Source organism: Scyliorhinus canicula, chromosome 10 (genome assembly GCF_902713615.1).
Source record: "Scyliorhinus canicula chromosome 10, sScyCan1.1, whole genome shotgun sequence".
In the NCBI taxonomy this organism is placed as follows: domain Eukaryota; kingdom Metazoa; phylum Chordata; class Chondrichthyes; order Carcharhiniformes; family Scyliorhinidae; genus Scyliorhinus; species Scyliorhinus canicula.
Window position 1 is genome coordinate 77,499,841 of NC_052155.1, and position 18,143 is coordinate 77,517,983.

The 18,143-nt window shown below is 45.7% G+C and overlaps 1 protein-coding gene across 3 annotated transcripts in view; it reads left to right on the forward strand.

The window, feature by feature from the left end:
* abhd3 (abhydrolase domain containing 3, phospholipase) overlaps positions 1–18,143 on the forward strand; it is a 105,143-nt gene that overhangs the window by 52,807 nt on the left and 34,193 nt on the right. For 2 of the 3 annotated variants that reach the window (XM_038809206.1, XM_038809207.1), the window contains exons 4-6: positions 7,161–7,206; positions 14,219–14,331; positions 16,421–16,594. In XM_038809206.1, the coding sequence (XP_038665134.1) occupies positions 7,161–7,206; positions 14,219–14,331; positions 16,421–16,594 (333 nt within the window). The remainder of the gene's footprint in view (positions 1–7,160; positions 7,207–14,218; positions 14,332–16,420; positions 16,595–18,143) is intronic. The other variant, XM_038809208.1, reaches the window with a different exon arrangement.

The window sequence follows — 18,143 nt, forward strand, 5'->3', positions numbered from 1 at the left end:
TTTTTGGCACCCCAAGGTAGGTACAACATGGTTAAATGTAAATTACAGCTCCCTATACTCTCTTCCAGCATATGTAATAGCACCAACCTTGGAGGATTATTCCCTACAGCACAAGTGTGATACTTGTTAGATTACCAGGTCTATGATGACTTCAATCCAGGTTTGATCTCAGCATCAAACATCAATAACTTCTGAAAGCAGTTCATATCTATAAATCTCAAAGGCAGCGGGGTATCAGAGCAGCCAGAGCTACACATGGGAAAGGGCACTGCCAGGCAGGCATTGCCAAGGTGCCAAGCTGTCATTTTTCTCACGGAGGGAGGGAATCGGGCCCGGTGGTGCCCTGAGCGATTGAGGTGGGGGCCCCGAGGGCCCGTCTATAGGCAGGTGGGGAGGGGGTCCACGAGAGCGGTTCAACATTTTTAAAATGGCCTCCCAAACTCTTCCTGCACTGAGGAGATCTAGCAAGCTCCTCAGTACAGGAAACGGAACTAAGTGCGGCCTCAACAGCCATTCCCCGCTGAAGCCCTGAATTGCAGATAGTGTGGTGTTGTCTACCAGTAACGGCCATGGAATGAGTAGTCACACATTTGGCAGCTCTCGCTCAAGGTGTTTTTTTTTAGCCTTTTCCCCATTTGCTGGGTGGATGTTTTGGTGGAAAAAGGTGTAGAGGTGACTGAAGAAAATTAAACTCCACTGGTGGATGGATTCACGGACCAGAAGTGGGTCGAGAAGAAGGGAGCTGTTGGAGCAAGAAATGATTTGTACGCCACAGGTGAATATGGCGGAGGGTAAAGGGTCAGTCCTGCCTACCCAGTGGTCAACTGAGAAGCTGGTGGACTTGTTAAATAAGAAGTTCAGCCAGCAGAGGAGGGAAGCTCAGGAAGGCCTAGCCAGGGTGATGGTACCACTAAAAGCGGGAATTGACCGGGTGGAGCAGAGGCTAGAGACTCAGGGCTAGGCCATTCGGAAAGTGGAGGAGGCAGTGGGGTAGCAGGAGGAGCAGCTTACCTCATTGGCTGCCGAGACTGGAATGTTGCAAGAGACGCAGAAACGGCCAGAAGGTGGAAGACTTAGAGAATCACTCCCAGAGACAAAACTTAAGAATCGTGGAGATGTCCAAAGCCATTGAGGGAGCGGACACTGGTTCATATGTAGCCAAAATGCTGGAGACATTGATGGGTTAGGAGGCCATTGACTGGGCCCTGGAGGTCAACTGGGCGCATAGGGTGCTGATGAGGAAGCTGGAGACAAATGAGCCACTGAGCACAATGATGGTGCGGTTCCACAGATTCCTCAATAAAAAGAAATGATGTGGAGATGCCGGCGTTGGACTGGAGTGAGCACAGTAAGAAGTCTTACAACACCAGGTTAAAGTCCAACAGGTTTGTTTTGAATCACTAGCTTTCGGAGCACTGCTCCTTCCTCAGGTGAGGAAGGAGCAGTGCTCCAAAAGCTCGTGTTTGAAACAAACCTGTTGGACTTTAACCTGGTGTTGTAAGACTTCTTACAATAAAAAGAAAGTATTGTGGTCGGCAAGGCAGACGAGGACGTGCACCTGGGAAGGCAAGGAGCTCCGGGTGTACCAGGGCCTCGGTGCGGACCTGTCGAAGAGGAGAGCCGGGGAGAAGGGGGTGAAGTTTGGAATGCTGTACCCAGTCCCCCTCTGGATGACTCACAGAATTTTGGGACACCAGAGGAGGCGATGGAGTTTTTAAAAGAGACAATGGACTGGCACAAGAAGGTAGACACTTAATTGTGGAGGAGGAGTGAGGAAATGTTCGTTTTCGCTGCCTTTTTCTTTTTTATTGCCTTTTGTTTGAGAACTTCTCTCCTTTGAGATGTTTGGTTGTGTTCTGTGGTGGGATGTTTGGGAAGTGTGGAGGTGGAGTGCTTCCCCCCTACATTATCGCAGGCGTCCATATCTCTAATATTAAAGAAGGATAAAGATCCGAAGCAGTGTAGGTCCTATCGGCCGATATCGTTGCTAAATGTGGTCGGTGAGTTGTTGGCAAAGGTCCTGCACTGGCGAATTGAGGACAGTGTGCCGGAGGTGATGGGGAAGACAAGACGGGGCTCGTAAAGGGGAAGCAACTGTCAGCGAAGTTGAGATTACTAAATGTGATGGTGATGCTCCCAGAGGGACTGGACTTGGAGGTGGCAGATACAATGGATGCAGAGAAGGCTTTTGATCGGGTAGAATGGGAATAGTTGTGGAATGTGTTAGGATGTTTTGGGTTCGGGCAGGGGTTTGTAGATTGTTGTATAGGGCACCGATTGTATAAGGTGCAGATAGCGAGCGAATTGGGTGAGGTTGGGGACTTCGGGTTACACCGTGGGACAAGGTAGGGGTACCCACTTTCCCCATTGCTTTTTGCCTTGGCAATACAGCCACTGGCAATGGTGCTTAAAGCATCAAGGAGTTGGAGAGGGATTGTGCTGGGGCAGGGAGGTGTTGAGCACAGGGTATCTCTATATAGAACATAGAACAGTACAGCACAGAACAGGCCCTTCGGCCCTCAATGTTGTGCCGAGCCATGATCACCCTACTCAAACCCACATATCCACCCTATACCCGTAACCCAAAAACCCCCCCCTTAACCTTACTTTTTAATTAGGACACTACGGGCAATTTAGCATGGCCAATCCACCTAACCCGCACATCTTTGGACTGTGGGAGGAAACCGGAGCACCCGGAGGAAACCCACGCACACAGGGGGAGGACATGCAGACTCCACACAGACAGTGACCCAGCCGGGAATCGAACCTGGGACCCTGGAGCTGTGAAGCATTTATGCTAACCACCATGCTACCCTGCTGCCCCTATGCTGGGACAACCTGTTGCTTTATATCTCGGACACACTGGGAGGCATCGGGGGGAATTACGGGTATCTTGGAGGAGTTTGGCTGGTTTTCCGGATATAAACTAAACATGGAGAAGAGAGAGGTCTTCCTGATCGAGGCAGGGGGTAGGAGAGCAGGTTGTGTGAACTGCTGTTTAAGGTGGTGGCGACGAGTTTCAGGTAGTTGGGCATCCAGATGCCATGGGGATGGGAACAACTGCACAAATTGAATCTGGCATGTTTGGTGGAACAGATGAAGGGGGACTTCAAGGGGTGGGATGTGCTGTCACAATTGCTGGCGGGGCGATTGTAAACCGTGAAAATGGCAGTGCTGCTGAGGCTTTTATTTGTTTTTCAGAACCTCACGATCTTCATCCCCAAATCATTCTCTAGGAAAGTTAATTTGTTGTTCTCAGGATTTGTGTAGGCGGATTTGTGTGGTCGGGGGAAACCCCATGGGTAAAGAAGGTGTTGGAACGGGGGCGAGGCTGGCCTTGCCAAACATAATGAATTATTACTGGGCAGCGAATATTGCTATGGTGAGACAGTGGGTGAGGGGTCAGTATAGGGGCTGATGGAGGCAGCCTCTTGCAGGGGCAGGAGTTTAGGAGCATTGTTACCGGCGTGCCTGCCATTCTCGCCGGCCAAGTGCTCCATGAGCCCCGTGATAGTAGTGGCCTGGGTGTGTGGGGACAGTGGCGGCAGCATTTGAGGTTGGAAGGTGCCTCGGTGTGGGCACCGATTTGCGGTAATCACAGATTTGCACCAGGAGGCGTTGGACGCGGGGCTTCAGAGGTGGCGATGGGCAGGGATCAAGCAGTTTGATGACCTGTTTGTGGGGGGCTGCTTCGCGAGTTTAGAGGACTTGGAGGAGGAATTTGAACTGCCCACTGGGAACAGGTTCGGGACTTTGTGAGGAAGCAGGTGCCACCTTTTCCAGATTTGCCGCTCCCGGGATTACAGGATAAGGTACTATTGAAGGAAGGAGTGGGGGAAGGCAAGGTGTCCGAGATATACAAGGAGCTAATGGACTGGGAGGAGAAGTCAAGCGGAAATGGGAGGAGAAAATGGGGGGTAAATGAAGGTTGGGTTGTGGGAGGAGGCTCTGAGGAGGGTGAATGCATCCTCGCTGTGCCCGAGGCACACTTATCCAGTTTAAGATAGTTCATCGGGCACATATGACAGTGGCCAGGATGAGCAGGTTCTTTGAGGAGGTGGAGGATAGGTGTGGACGGTGTGCTGGAAGGCCCACGAACCATGTTCCCACAAAGTGAGGTTCTGGCAAGTGTTCACGGACTTAAACAGAGGGTGACGGTGGCCCCTGTGATGTTCTTTGCTTTGTTGATGAGGCTGGCTTCAAAATGTAGTGTCTCTCAAATGAGAATCAAGCTATGGTTTAAACAAAGCTAATTTATTAACACAACTAAATGGATTTGAATTACTCACCAAGATATAAATATTACAAAATACACTAAGTCTATGATTCTTTCTGCAGAGCTTCTGGAAATACGCCTACTCTCTATCCCACCTAATCAACTACTGCGCTGAATCAAGGGTATCACGTGATTCACATGCATGCTCTTGATCACCATCTAGTGGTTGGATGTATTCACATTAAATTGTGAACCCTTCATTTACAATATAATATATATTGTCACAGCCCCGAGTCCAGAAGTGATGATATTTGGTGTGTTGGAAGACCTGGGAGTCCAGGGAGGAAGAGTGGTCGATGTTTTGGCCTTTGCCTCCCTGGTAGCCCAGAGATGGGTTCTCCTGGAGTGGAGGGACGCGGAGCCACCAAAACCAGGGGGGTGGGTGAGTCACCTGGCAAAGTTCCTAAGGCTGGAGAAAATCAAGTTCTCCTTCAGAGAGTCGGTTGATGGGTTTGCCTGGAGATGGAAATCGTTCATTGACTTCTTCAAGAAGAATTGTGGTGTCATCAGTGGGGGGATAAAGGGGTTAAAATGAGGAAGACAGGGCGGGAGGAGGGGAATGGTAGGGTGGTTGGGGCATTTGGGTAGATATCCTCTTTGTTCTTGTGTTGGTTAGTGTTAAATGTTCATACAAAAGCTTCATAGAATTAATTGGCATGAAAAGTCTGGAAGAGCAAAGGATGGTTGATGGGAGGACATGAGTTGGCATTAAGTTTGCATGGAAGCTTTAAGGGACCATGGGGCTGGGTGGGGGTCATGGGATGGCATGGAGAGTGGGTGGGGTAAAGGCTAGAGGGCCTAATATTTAAGAAACCAACTGGGATGAAGTCCAAATGCAATGAGGTGGGCCTTTTAAACAGTCTCCCTCGGCACTCGACACCCACTGTATGTGACTGCAATATGCAACTGTGGATAGAGGGCATCCTCCCCTCCTGCACTGCCCCATTTCCCGAGTCAAGTGTTCCAAGCCAGTAAATATTTTTATTCAAGCTACCCATCTCTGGAGTGAAATGCGGAAGATGTTTCATGTCTTCAAAGATTAGATACTTTTGCATGGTTATGTAGACGTTACACACAAGGAGAATGGCACCTTAAAGTAGAGATGTTTCAAGTAATTCTGACTTTGTGAAACAATGTAAAATGGTCAAGCCCCTTTTATAACTCAGTGGGTTTGAGGCAGTACTGTAAAATACTGTACCTGCCCTCCAACCCAATTTTACCAGTGGTGGGGAGGCGTTTGCTTATTTAAGGTCCTTAAGTAGCCAATTTAAGCCCACTTAAGGGCCTCATCCAATCGCCACTGAGACTTAACTATCATCTGGAGATGTCCATGCCAAATTTCCAGCACTGCGGCTTTCTCTGTATGGGCTGATGTTGTGAAGGCAGGTCGCTTCATTCATAGGGACTTTGCCAGGAATGTCAGCCTGGCCCCTGTGAACCCCCAAGTCTCATCTCCGGACATGGCTCTAACACAACACATCTTCTTGCCGATCTCGCTGCAGTACTCACCACTCCTGGTGGTGCTTCCACTACTGGAAAACTGCCATCCTCTGATTGGCTGACAGCTCCTTGAGGTGGGACTTCCTGTTTCTGAGGAATGGAAGTCCTGCCTCAAGCCAATTAATGACAGTCAACCAACCAGAGAAAGGTTTGGCCATGGATTTTATGTGGGGTGATACCACCACCTGCAATGTAAAATCCAACCCTATATCAATCTTGATGTTGGCCGGAATTTTCCAGCCTCCCATGCTGGGTCAGCGAGCCATTGAAATCTCTTCAAACTGCCAGGACTGGAAAATCCCACCGACATGAAGGGTTAGAAAATTCTGGCCTATATACCTGAAAAAAATAAACTCTGGCCGTGTATCTATTATTTTCACAGTTAGTCTGTTTATTTTGTACATTCAGTGGAATACACATGTCACGTCGCAATTTAATAATCGTCAGAAAATGCCTGAAGTGAGTATCAATAATTGCAACGCAAATTTCCCCCCATACATTCATCCACCTTTACCGCAACAACACAAATACATCTTAAAGAGTTAAAAGATTATAGATACTGTGGCTGGCATGAAGATTTTTACAAATACAACTTAAGAGGCGGATTCACAGCTTTGTTGCAGAGCCTCGCCTGTGGCATCATGTGTCATATTGTGAAATATTCTCTGTCTCAACACCTGCTTTAATGGTGTTTTAGTCAGATGCTGTTTCTCTTGCAGGAAAAACACATCACTGGTGTGTCTGCTGCCGCTGAGGTCCTTTTTACTCCAGGGCATAAAGCAGATAAATAAAATTAACCAACAGCAACATCAAGGGGAGTTCATGCTGCTTCCAGTATTTGTAGTCAATCTCCTGTCGCATTATTAGCTCACAGTAAAACCATCATCAAAACATTGTCCTGATTGGTATTATTCAATAATCAACTGAACCATAAGGTCAGGAATATCCCAGATTCCATTCCCAAACGCTTGATTTTCATGAACGGAGCTGCAACCAGTGATAAAAATGCCACAGTTGGCCTCAGTGTCCATAGGTTAGGGAAACTAAATGGCTATCAGCGGGTTTGCTGCTTATGATGGCCAAAGTTGCTTGGTAAGTAAAAATAAAAGATATGTTAACAACCTCCACCAGTAAAGCCAGCACGTACAAACCATTCAATTTCTAGGAAATCATCAAAAAATATTTATTTCACTGTCTACAAAAATTCTCTTAGAATTCCAAACATTTACTCAGGATTCCATGCACTTTCCCAGCAACCTTTCCTTGCATCAGTGCTACTGTTGACTCTACATAAGCCTTGCCCCCGGAGATCTTCTCGTATTTTTAGAAGTTGAAATTAAACATTGGTGGAACACGCTGAAAAATATTTTTGGATTTATTTTAGGTGTGTTATTTTCAACAATAGAGGAGTTTCTGGAGAGAAACTTTTGGTAAGTTTTTTTAAAAATCCATGAATACTGTGGGAACTGTTTATCAATGCATATTTAAGCTATGGAGAGGGTCCACAAATTTGGATACTGTCCCTGCATCATAATACTAGGAATGTGGCTTGTCTGGCAGGAGCATGCATTAGAAATTAAAGGACAAACTGTGTAAAAATAAAATAGTTTGTTCCACTCTCCCCTCTCCCACACACAATAAATAGATTGTCTTAAAGAGTGCATCACTAACTTGAAACATAAATGGTGAATTTTATGATGGAATGTTTCCCTTGCCCACATCCACCCCTCCACCGCCCCCACAGATGCAAAGTCAATCGGAATCACACCAACCTTAACCCCACCGCAAATATATATACCCCACCTTCCAGTTTGCCTTTAGCCCATGCAGATTGCCCCTTGCCTCGATAGGCCTAAGTGCAGATGGCCTCTCTCTCAAATTTATCCCAAAGAGTTCTAAAGTAACAGCTTGCCCCAGCTAAATGACAGGCAGGAAAAGAACAACTGATCCAGATTTATAATTCCCTGGTCATCATGAACAGACAGTTCCTGCGCACCAACAGCCATGTAATCACCTAGGATTAAAAAAACTAAAAGCTACAGAGGGGAAAAGTGAAAAAAAATATGGAAGTACAGTTTGGGCACGATTCTCCCAAAGGGGAACAAAGTCCCATGGTGAGTGTGTTTAGCTGCGTGTTTCCTGGTGCACACAGTGCCAAGCAGCACATGGCTAATCAACACGACTTGCGTTGTACAAGGGGCCTGAATGGGGAACACACAGCTGAGAATGCACATAGCCCCATTCGCCAAAACTCCCGGGAGTAGCGAGAGATCAGGGCGCCATATTTAAATGCCGTCCTGATCTCCAAGGCCCCCGCAAAGCTATTCCCGACCTGCCTATCCCCCAGTCCAAATGCATTATGGGAGGGTAGGACATCCACGTAGGACACGAGCAGCCCACTCCCAAGCGCATAAAAATGCCAGCTTGGCACTACCAACCTCGCAGTGCCCATGCTGGATGGCAGTGCCACCTGGGCAGTGCCAGGCTAGAACCAGGTGGCACCACCAGGGTGCCCAGGTGGCATTGCCAAGGGCATGCCAAAGGGCATGCAGCTGGGTGCCTCCGATCCCCTGGAAGACTCTCATGAGTGCCATTCCATCTGGAATGGGACTCACCCGAGGTCACTGAGGCCAAGGAGATAAATCCCAAAGCCTCAGATTCTTTGGGAATCTGCACATTAGAGTGATGCTAACTGCCTCACACTAATATACAGATTTGCTAAAAAGTTATCCTGCTCAAAATGGATGGGATTTACATCGCAACATCTGCGAGATCGCGTTGGAATTCACAAGGAGTTGCGAGCCAGGTAGATCCTGGGAGCAGGATCTCCCAGCTTTCATTGACCACGCTGCGTCACGGTGAGCTGGTATTCGGGTGCAGAATGGCCATTGGATCTCACACTTTGTGTTTCAGGGATGCATCACACTTGAAAACATGTCATTAATTTAAAAATCCACCCAAATACCCCTTCTTAAAACATACAGGTTGGATTATATGCTGAGGGTGGGATCCCTGCTCACCACTGTAAATGTCAGGGATGAACCTGCCACTGGTTGGCCAGCTCATCTCCCCCTTAGATTTTCTGCCATTGGGCCTTTAATTATTATGAAGGCAGCCCTCTGCCCCTCTTCAGTGGGCAGTCCCTGTACCGAATATTCTGTAAGTATTGTATGTAACTGTCACTTGAAATCTTGAAAATAATTTTTTAAGGTGTCTAAAAGTTAAATAGTTAACTTTGATCAGAGAAAGAGCTGAAGTAGATCAACAAATTTAAAACGAAAGGGAAAATGCTGGAAAATCTCAGCAAGTCTGGCAGCACCTGTAGGGAGAGAAAAGAGCTAACGTTTCAAGTCAAAACTAACAGACAAAAAGAGTGGGAAATATTTATACTGTGGAGTGAGAATGAAAGATGAGTCATAGCCACAGAAACCCAGGGAAACCGGGTGCTAATGGCCACAGATACCAAGGGGAAAGAGTGCTAATGGCAGTCCCCAGAGAGGACAAAAGATGTGAAAGGTCAAACAGCAGGGAAACTAACATCAGAGGATGAACTGTCGGTGTGGGGGGAGGGGAACGGGAAGCAAAGAGGTGAAAGGTGCAGGAAAGAAAGAAATGGTAAAAGACAGTTAAAATGAAATGAAAACAAATGGGTCGAGGTGGGACTGATCATCTGAAGTTGTTGAATTCGATGTTCAGGCCGGAAGGCTGTAGCGTGCCTAACCGGAAGATGTGGTGTTGTTCCTCCAGTGTGCGTTGCGCTTCACTGGAACATTGCAGCAGACCAAGAACAGACATATGGGCATGGGAGCAGGGTCTTTTGTTAAAAAGGCAAGCAACAGGAAGGTCAGGATCCTGAATGCGCACCAACCGAAGATGTCCAGCAAAGCGATCACCCAGTCTACATTTGATCTCTCCGATATGGAGGAGACCACATTGGGAGCAACGAATGCAATAGATCAAATTGAAAGAGGTGCAAGTGAAACGCTGCGTAACCTGGAATGAGTGTTTTGGGCCTGGGATGAGGGGCCGAGGGTAGTGGCGCGGGAGATGGACCGCACACTGTTGAGGGCCCTGTTCACAACTGTAGGTGGGAAATCACGATCGAGAAGAAGGAACACATTTTCGAAGCACCATTTTGGAAAGTGGCATCGTCGGAACACATGCGACAGAGGCGAAGGAGTTGAGAGAAAGGGATGGAGTCCTTACAGGGTGTAGGGTGTGAAGAGCTGTAGTCCAGATAGCTGTGGGAGTCAGTGGGCTTGTAGTGGATATTAGTGGATAGTCTATTGCCGGAAATGGAGACAGAAAGATCAGGGAAGGGAAGGGAAGTGTCTGAGATTGTCCAGGTGAAAGTGATGGAGCGGTGGAAACTGGAAGTAAAGTTGATGAATTTTTACAGGTCCGGGCGAGAGCATGATGCGACACTAAAATAGTCATCAATGTATCAGTAAAGGACTTGTGGCAGGGGGCCCAGATAGGCCTGGAATAAGGATTGTTCCACATACCCCATAAAAAGGGGTATGTGGACAAAGGGGGTGCTGTTGTCATCTGGCGCACTGACCTCTACCTCAGAGGCTGTGCGCCAACTCTCCGATACTTCCTCTTACCTCCCCCTGGACCATGACCAGACCACTGAACATCAAACCATTAACTCCAACACCGTTAGTGACCTCATTTCCTCCGGATGCCTTCCCCCTACGGCTTCCAACCTCATAGTCCCCCAACCCCGGACAGCCCGCTTTTACCTACTTCCAAAATCCACAAAAAGGACTGTTCCAGCAGGCCCATTGTGTCAGCATGCTCCTGCCCCACCGAACTTATTTCCTCTTATCTTGACTCCATCCTCACTCCTCTTGTCCATTCCCTCCCCACCTACAACCAGGATTCCTCTGATGCCCTGCGTCATATTGACAGCTTCCAGTTCGTGGGCCCTAACCGCATTCTATTCACCATGGATGTGCAATCTCTCTACACCTCCATCCCACACCAGGATGGCCTGAGAGCTCTTCGCTTCTTTCTCGAAAAGAGGCCCAGACAATGCCCATCCACCACCACTCTCCTCCGCCTGGCGGAACTCGTTCTATCTCTGAACAACTTCTCCTTTAACTCATCTCACGTTCTCCAAATCAAAGGTGTAGCAATGGGTACCCGCATGAGTCCTAGCTACGCTTGCCTTTTTATGGGGTATGTTCCAGTTTCCACCTCTCCATCACTTTCACCTGGTCCATCTCAGACACTTCCCTTCCTTTCCTTGATCTTTCTGTCTCCATTTCCGGCAACAGACTATCCACTAATATCCACTACAAGCCCACTGACTCCCACAGCTATCTGGACTACAGCTCTTCACACCCTACACCCTGTAAGGACTCCATCCCTTTCTCTCAACTCCTTCGCCTCCGTCGCATTTGTTCCGACGATGCCACTTTCCAAAATGGTGCTTAGAAAATGTGTTCCCTCTTCCTCGACCGTGATTTCCCACCTACAGTTGTGGACAGGGCCCTCAACAGTGTGCGGTCCATCTCCTGCACCACTACCCTCGGCCCCTCCACTCCCTCCCAGAACAAGGATAGAGTCTCCCTCGTTCTCACATTTCATCCCACCAGCCTCCGTATGCAAAGCATAATCCTCCGCCATTTTCGCCAACTCCAGCGTGATGCCACCACCAAACACATCTTCCCTTCACTCCCTCTGTCAGCATTCCGCAGAGACCGTTCCCTCCGAAACAATCTAGTCCACTCCTCCACCATACCCAGTACCTCTCCCATCACCCATGGCACCTTCCCATACAATCACAAGAGGTGTAACACCTGCCCCGTTACCTCTTCCATGCTTAACATTCCAGGCCCAAAACACTCATTCCAGGTTAAGCAGCGTTTCACTTGCACCTCTTTCAATCTGGTCTATTGCATTCGCTGCTCCCAATGTGGTCTCCTCTATATCGGAGAGACCAAACGCAGACTGGGTGATCGCTTTGCTGAGCATCTTCGGTCTGTGCGCATTCAGGATCCTGACCTTCCTGTTGCTTGCCATTTTAACAAAAAACCCTGCTCCCATGCCCACATGTCTGTTCTTGGCCTGCTGCAATGTTCCAGTGAAGCTCAACGCAAACTGGAGGAACAACACCTCATCTTCCGATTAGGCACACTACAGCCTTCCGGCCTGAACATCGAATTCAACAATTTCAGATGATCAGCCCCACCTCGACCCATTTGTTTTCATTTCATTTTAACTGTCTTTTACCATTTCTTTCTTTCCTGCACCTTTCTCCTCTTTGCTTCCCCCTTCCTCTCCCCCCACACCGACAGTTCATCCTCTGATGTTAGTTTCCCTGCTGTTTGACCTTTCACATTTTTTGTCCTCTTTCCCCTTGGTACCTGTGGCCATTAGCACCCGGCTTCCCTGGGTTTCTGTGGCTATGACTAATCTTTCATTCTCACTCCACAGTATAAATATTTCCCACTCTCTCTGTCTGTCAACTTTGACAAAGAGTCATCGGACTTGAAACGTTAGCTCTTTTCTCTCCCTACAGATGCTGCCAGACTTGCTGAGATTTTCCAGCATTTTCCCTTTCGTTTCAGATTCCAGCATCCGCAGTAATTTACTTTTAACAAATTTAAAATGTAAGTTGAGTACTTCCCAGTTACTGAAATGAAAATCGCTTATTGTCACGAGTAGGCTTCAACGAAGTTACTGTGAAAAGCCCCTAGTCGCCACACTCCGGCGCCTGTCCAGGGAGGCTGGTACGGGAATCAAACTGTGCTGCTGGCCTGCTTGGTCTGCTTTAAAAGCCAGCGATTTAGCTGAGTGACCTAAACCAGCAAGTTGGTTAAGTTGTGCGAACTGCACCTAGGTTCAATTCCTGGACCTGTGTTGAGATCACCTTGCCACAGCACAGGCATGGAGGGCTTACACATGAAAGTTGAGGAAGGTAACTAGTACCCATTGACTGAGCCTCAGGCAACATCCTAACAGGGATGAATGAAGAGGGAGGAAGCATGTGTGGAGATAAACAACAAGTTTAGATCAGTCAGGCCATATGGCCTGTTTCTGTACTGTACAGTCTATGTAATCCTGCATAGTACAAAGGGAAATGAGAAGATGAAATTAGAATTTGTTTCCATTACACTTCAACATAATGCTCACTTATGATTTCTACTGTAAATGCCATGACAATGCACTGCTTTGGGAGACCTTCAATTATAAACTATGATCCCTGCCTGTATAAATTGTCACATAATTCTGAAGTGCTTTTCTATTGCACATTACTCTCTATCCAACTTGAGCCACTGAAACAGTTTTTGAGAGTACTATTTTTGTAAATTAAAAATAATTTCCTAAAACATAATAGTTTATTCAGTGTGTATAAAGCAGGATTTTGAGACACTAAAGTCCTGATCTTGACTCCGAGAGAGAATCAGGCTGAAGGGCGCATTGCAACTAATAAGCCCTCAATCATGTTGCCAACGTGAGGCATGGATGATTTTAATTCCTGGGCCTCACTGTCATGGAGCAAACACGGGGAGAATGTGAAAACTCCACACAGACAGTGACCCAGAGCCGGGATCGAACCTGGGACCTCGGCGGCGTGAGGCAACAATGCTAACCACTGTGCCACCATTCTGCCCCTCTGGCTCCATATTCAAATAAGTATTTTTTATCAAACTAAACTTTTTGTTGGCCAATAAACAGGGGCTGGTTTAGCACAGCGGACTAAACAGCTGGCTTGCAATGCAGAACAATGACAGCAGCGCAGGTTCAATTCCCATACTGGCCTCCCCGAAAAGGTGCCGGAATGTGGCGACTAAGGGCTTTTCACAGTAAGTTCATTGAAGCCTACTTGTGATAATAAGCGATTATTATTATATTGTTATTAAGGATCCTTTAGGACTGCTCATTAGGCTGCATGTAAAGCTGATTTTCATGAATCAAGTCAGCCCTGGCTGCCTCAGAGCAGATTAATATTGTGGAGGGATACTCAAACATTCTAGGTTTTTTAAAATTGAAACTGTAAAGGTCCTGGTGCCACTTTCAGGAACAGGCTCTGGGCACCTATTAACGGAGGCTCGCCTAGCACTGTAAAATGCGTATAGCATCATTGGATTTCTAGGCCAATAAAATTTGAAAACTCCTAATTATAGCATTAACATAATACCCATAACAGTAATGCCAAACCCACTTATTTCAGTGCTGACGTGCAAATGTAACATGGAAAGTGATCCTGATGTGATAGGACAATCCCAACAATTAATTTGAAAATTGCCTTTTTTCTCTCTTTAGCGGATTTAATAGTTAAATGCCCAGTTCATCTTTCCAGCTCACAAGTGTACAGAGAATTCTGAACTTGCGAACTCTGAGGTTTTGGGCCTGGTAACAATTAATTTTGCTTTCGGCAATGGAATCACCCATATTACTTACTGTGCCACTTTGTATGACCGGTTCTAGACTCCCAGAACATACTGTGCAGCCAACACAGAAGATTTGGAAACAGTCATTTCACATGTGCAGAAAACATTTGTGGAAGCTCCACTGATGGCTGCTGGAGTCTCTATGGGCGGGTGAGTCCTTTATTCAAAGTTTGTAAGATTAAAGCAGAATATTTAAGGAATTGTAGATGGATTTTAATGTAAATTAAGATAGGGTCAAACATTTTTAGAACAAGAAACAGCAAAATTAGAAAAGGAAACCATTGGTACATCATCATATAATTTGAGGCATAATAAAGTGTTTAATGCATTGAATTATCTTAAAGAGCAGTCATAAGATATGGGAGCAGAATTAGGCCATTCGGCCCATTGAGTCTGTTTTGACATTCTAACGTGGCTTATATGTTTGTCATCTGTTACCTAGATGCTACAGACCAAGAGCTGGATTGCAAAATCAGCCCGAGCATCTCCTCCCTATAACACATAACCTCGGAGCAGGAGTAGGCAATTTAGCCTCCCAAGCCTAAACACCTTCATTGTCCCTGCATCCACCGCACTCTGGGTTGGCGAATTCCAGACTCACAACCCTTCGGGAGAAGTAGTTTTTCCTAAAATCTGTTTTAAATTTGCTACCTCTTATTCTAAGATTATAACCTCTTGTTTTAGAATGGCCCACAAGAGGAGGCATCTGCTCCATGTCTACTTTATCCATCCCTTGATTTGATCTCCCCTCATTCTTCTAAACTCTAGATAGTATAGGCCTAAACTATTCAAGGTCTCCTCATACGATAAACCCCTCATCTCTGGAATGAATCTAGTGAACCTCCTCTGAACTGCCTCCAACGCCACTAAATCTTTCCTCTAATAAGGGGGCCAAAACTGTGCACAATCCTCCAGGTGCGGTCTTACCAATGCTTTGTATAGTTGCAACACTTCCTTACCTTTTATATTCAATTCCTTTTGCTATCCTTATTATCTGCTGCACCTGCATGCTCGTTTTCTGTGACTCATTAACAAGGACACCCAGAAACCTCTAAATCGGAGCACCCGGAAGTCTCTCCCCATTTAGATAATAAGTTGCCTCCTCCTTTTTTCCGACGAAAATGCATGGCCTCACACTTATCCACGTTAAACTCGATCTCTCACATTTTGGTCCACTCCCCTAACCGATCTCTATCCATTTGTAAGGTTCTTATTTCCTCATTGCAACTTACTGTCCCACCTATTTTTGTTTCATCTGGGCGAATTTGGCTATAGAACCTTCTATCCCTGTATCCAGGTCATTAATATAGATTGTAAATAGCTGGGGCCCAAGGACCGAACCCTGTTCGATAGTGTCAGGATAAATACCCATTTATCCTGACACTTTGTCTCCTGTCTGTCAGCAAGTCTTCTATCCAAGCTATTAAGTTACCCCCTAATCCAATGTGGTCTCACCTTGTGAATTAACCTCTGTACAGCACCTTATCAAATGCCTTCTGGACATCCAGATAGACTACACCTACAGGATCACCATTATCCATTTTGCTTGTTATATCTTCAAATAACTTTTTGTTATGTCAGCAAAAGACAGCAACGGTTTCCCACACATTCAGGCCTACAAAAGGCAATGAGAATGAAGAATAGTGAAAGAATGTCTGCTGTTTAAATGTAGCCAGCAATAAAATCCATCTTCAAATGTATACAATTGGGACACAAATAAAATCTATTCCCAGCTCAGTAATTTTTGGTAAAGCAAGTGATGTTGCATATGCCATCTAAATTATATACGACATTTCTTCTATTATGCTATTGTCTCCTGGAAATGTCAGTGGGTTCCCATACCCTCGCTGCTTTGCCTTTATTGAGGTGAGGAAGGAACACTGATACAAAATCTGTTCCCAGCCTTCTGTTAACACTCCACTGAATTGGCTGTTGGGATGTGTAGAAAGTCAGCTGGTCTTCCCATAACCTTCGATTTTCACTTAATCAGGGACAGTGTATCATGAAACACTTCCAGGTGAGTTTGAGAACTCACTGTTTGAAATAATTTGGTGAAGAAGCTGGCTTATGGTAAAGCACATGAGTGTACACTTGCAACCAGGGACACCGTAAACAATTCATTTTACTGTTCTAGCCCAATTCAAATAGGAATCCAGTGTGTTCCTTAAAGCTTAGGTAGCACAATAGTGAATTGTTAAGCCAACTTAATAAGCAGATCTTCATTTCGTGCCTGATACAGAATGCTCCTGTTGAATTACCTGAGTAAGACTGGCCAGCAGACCCCACTGAAGGCAGCAGTAGTCTTCTCCATTGGCTGGGATGTATTTGAGTGCACGGCTTCCCTTGAAAAACCACTTAACTGGATATTGTTTAATTACTACTTAACCAATTGTCTACAAGCTTCCGTCAACAGGTTGGTATCTAAGGATCAGGGAAGGCTTGTATCACTCTGACTGATAACAAATGGCATTTCCTATAATCATTATTGGAGTGGGTTTGCTTTTCTTGCTCTCATTATGCAGTAAAATGTTAAATTTAGAATAATGTCATGGAGAACTTTTAGAAGTAGATACAAATCCATTGTTAATGGATGATCATTTTGAGTGAATTACAGAGGGGTTCTGTTCATAAAAGACTTTTCTCTGGTCTGAAAGTAGAATAGCCATCTTTATGTTTTAAGTTGTCAATGAAACCAAGTGAGCCTATGACATCTAGAGGTAATGGTGTCCTTCCTGCTGTGCGAATGTTCAATGGCACCTTAGAAGCCAAATGGTAGAAATGTTTGTTGGCAGTATGAAGGTTTAATGTATCTGTACCAAAATCTGCTCGCTCACATTCTAATAAAGGCTGCCAATGTTTCTTTTAAAGTAACAGCAGGGCCGCACGGTGGCGCAGTGGTTAGCACTGCTGCTTCACAGAGCCGAGGACCCAGATTCAATCCCGGCGCTGGGTCACTGGCCATGTGGAGTTTGCACGTTCTCCCCTTGTCTGTGTGGGTCTCAATCCCACAACGCAAAAGATGTGCAGGGTAGGTGGATTGTCAATGCTAAATTGCCCCTTAATTGGAAAAAAAATAATTGGATACTCTAAATCTCAAAAACAAAATATATCAGCAAGGATAACCTCTCACAATTATGTTGGTTTTTATGTAATATTGCCAACAGTAATTTCTACCTCCCCTTGTTGAGAAATGAAGCAGAGTTTTATACATAGATTTGTCTGTTGCCAATATTCCATCTTTCAGCTGAGTACAGTTGTGACTTCTTTTCGTACAGAGATTGTGCAACACATCATTTTGACTTGCATTGTAAAATGTAATAGTTCTCCAGAGACTTTAAGGATTTTATTTCAATGCATGTAAAGTGATCACTGCATTAATTTCTCCTGCAAAATCATTAATCCTCAGGAAGGGATTAGTGATGATCACAGATTTTTGGCCACAACTGATATTTTAATAAAGGCAAAAATATAATTGGAGACATTTGAAGAATTTTAATGGCGGAGACTATTACCCTGAATAAGGGTGTGGGTTAGGGTGGGGGCGTGGTTAAAAAATAAAAAAAACTAACAGTGGCTTGAAACCTGATCTGATCTTGCTGACTTCAAGATTTAATTGGTATGTATTTCACAGTGCTCAGGAAACCCCAATCGGAAGAGGGTGGCAATTATCAAACGCAAAGTGGCAATTGATTGAAAATTTAACCCCGCACTCTGGCTTTAACTGCCAGAGCATAGGTTCCCTGAGTTGTCTAAAACTTGACAGTGTTAACAAGGTGAGAGCATAGTGAGAGTTGACAAGGTTGTGAAATTGAGAGGCTTGAAAGCCCACAACAATCAAAGTCAAAATAGTTGAAAGCCTATGGCAGCTGTTACCTTGCCTAATTGAACGGTTTTTGTTCAAAGGACTTGTGAGCTTTCACTTCTTGGTAGCTGATTTCTGCTACTTTAGACTTGTTGACTTT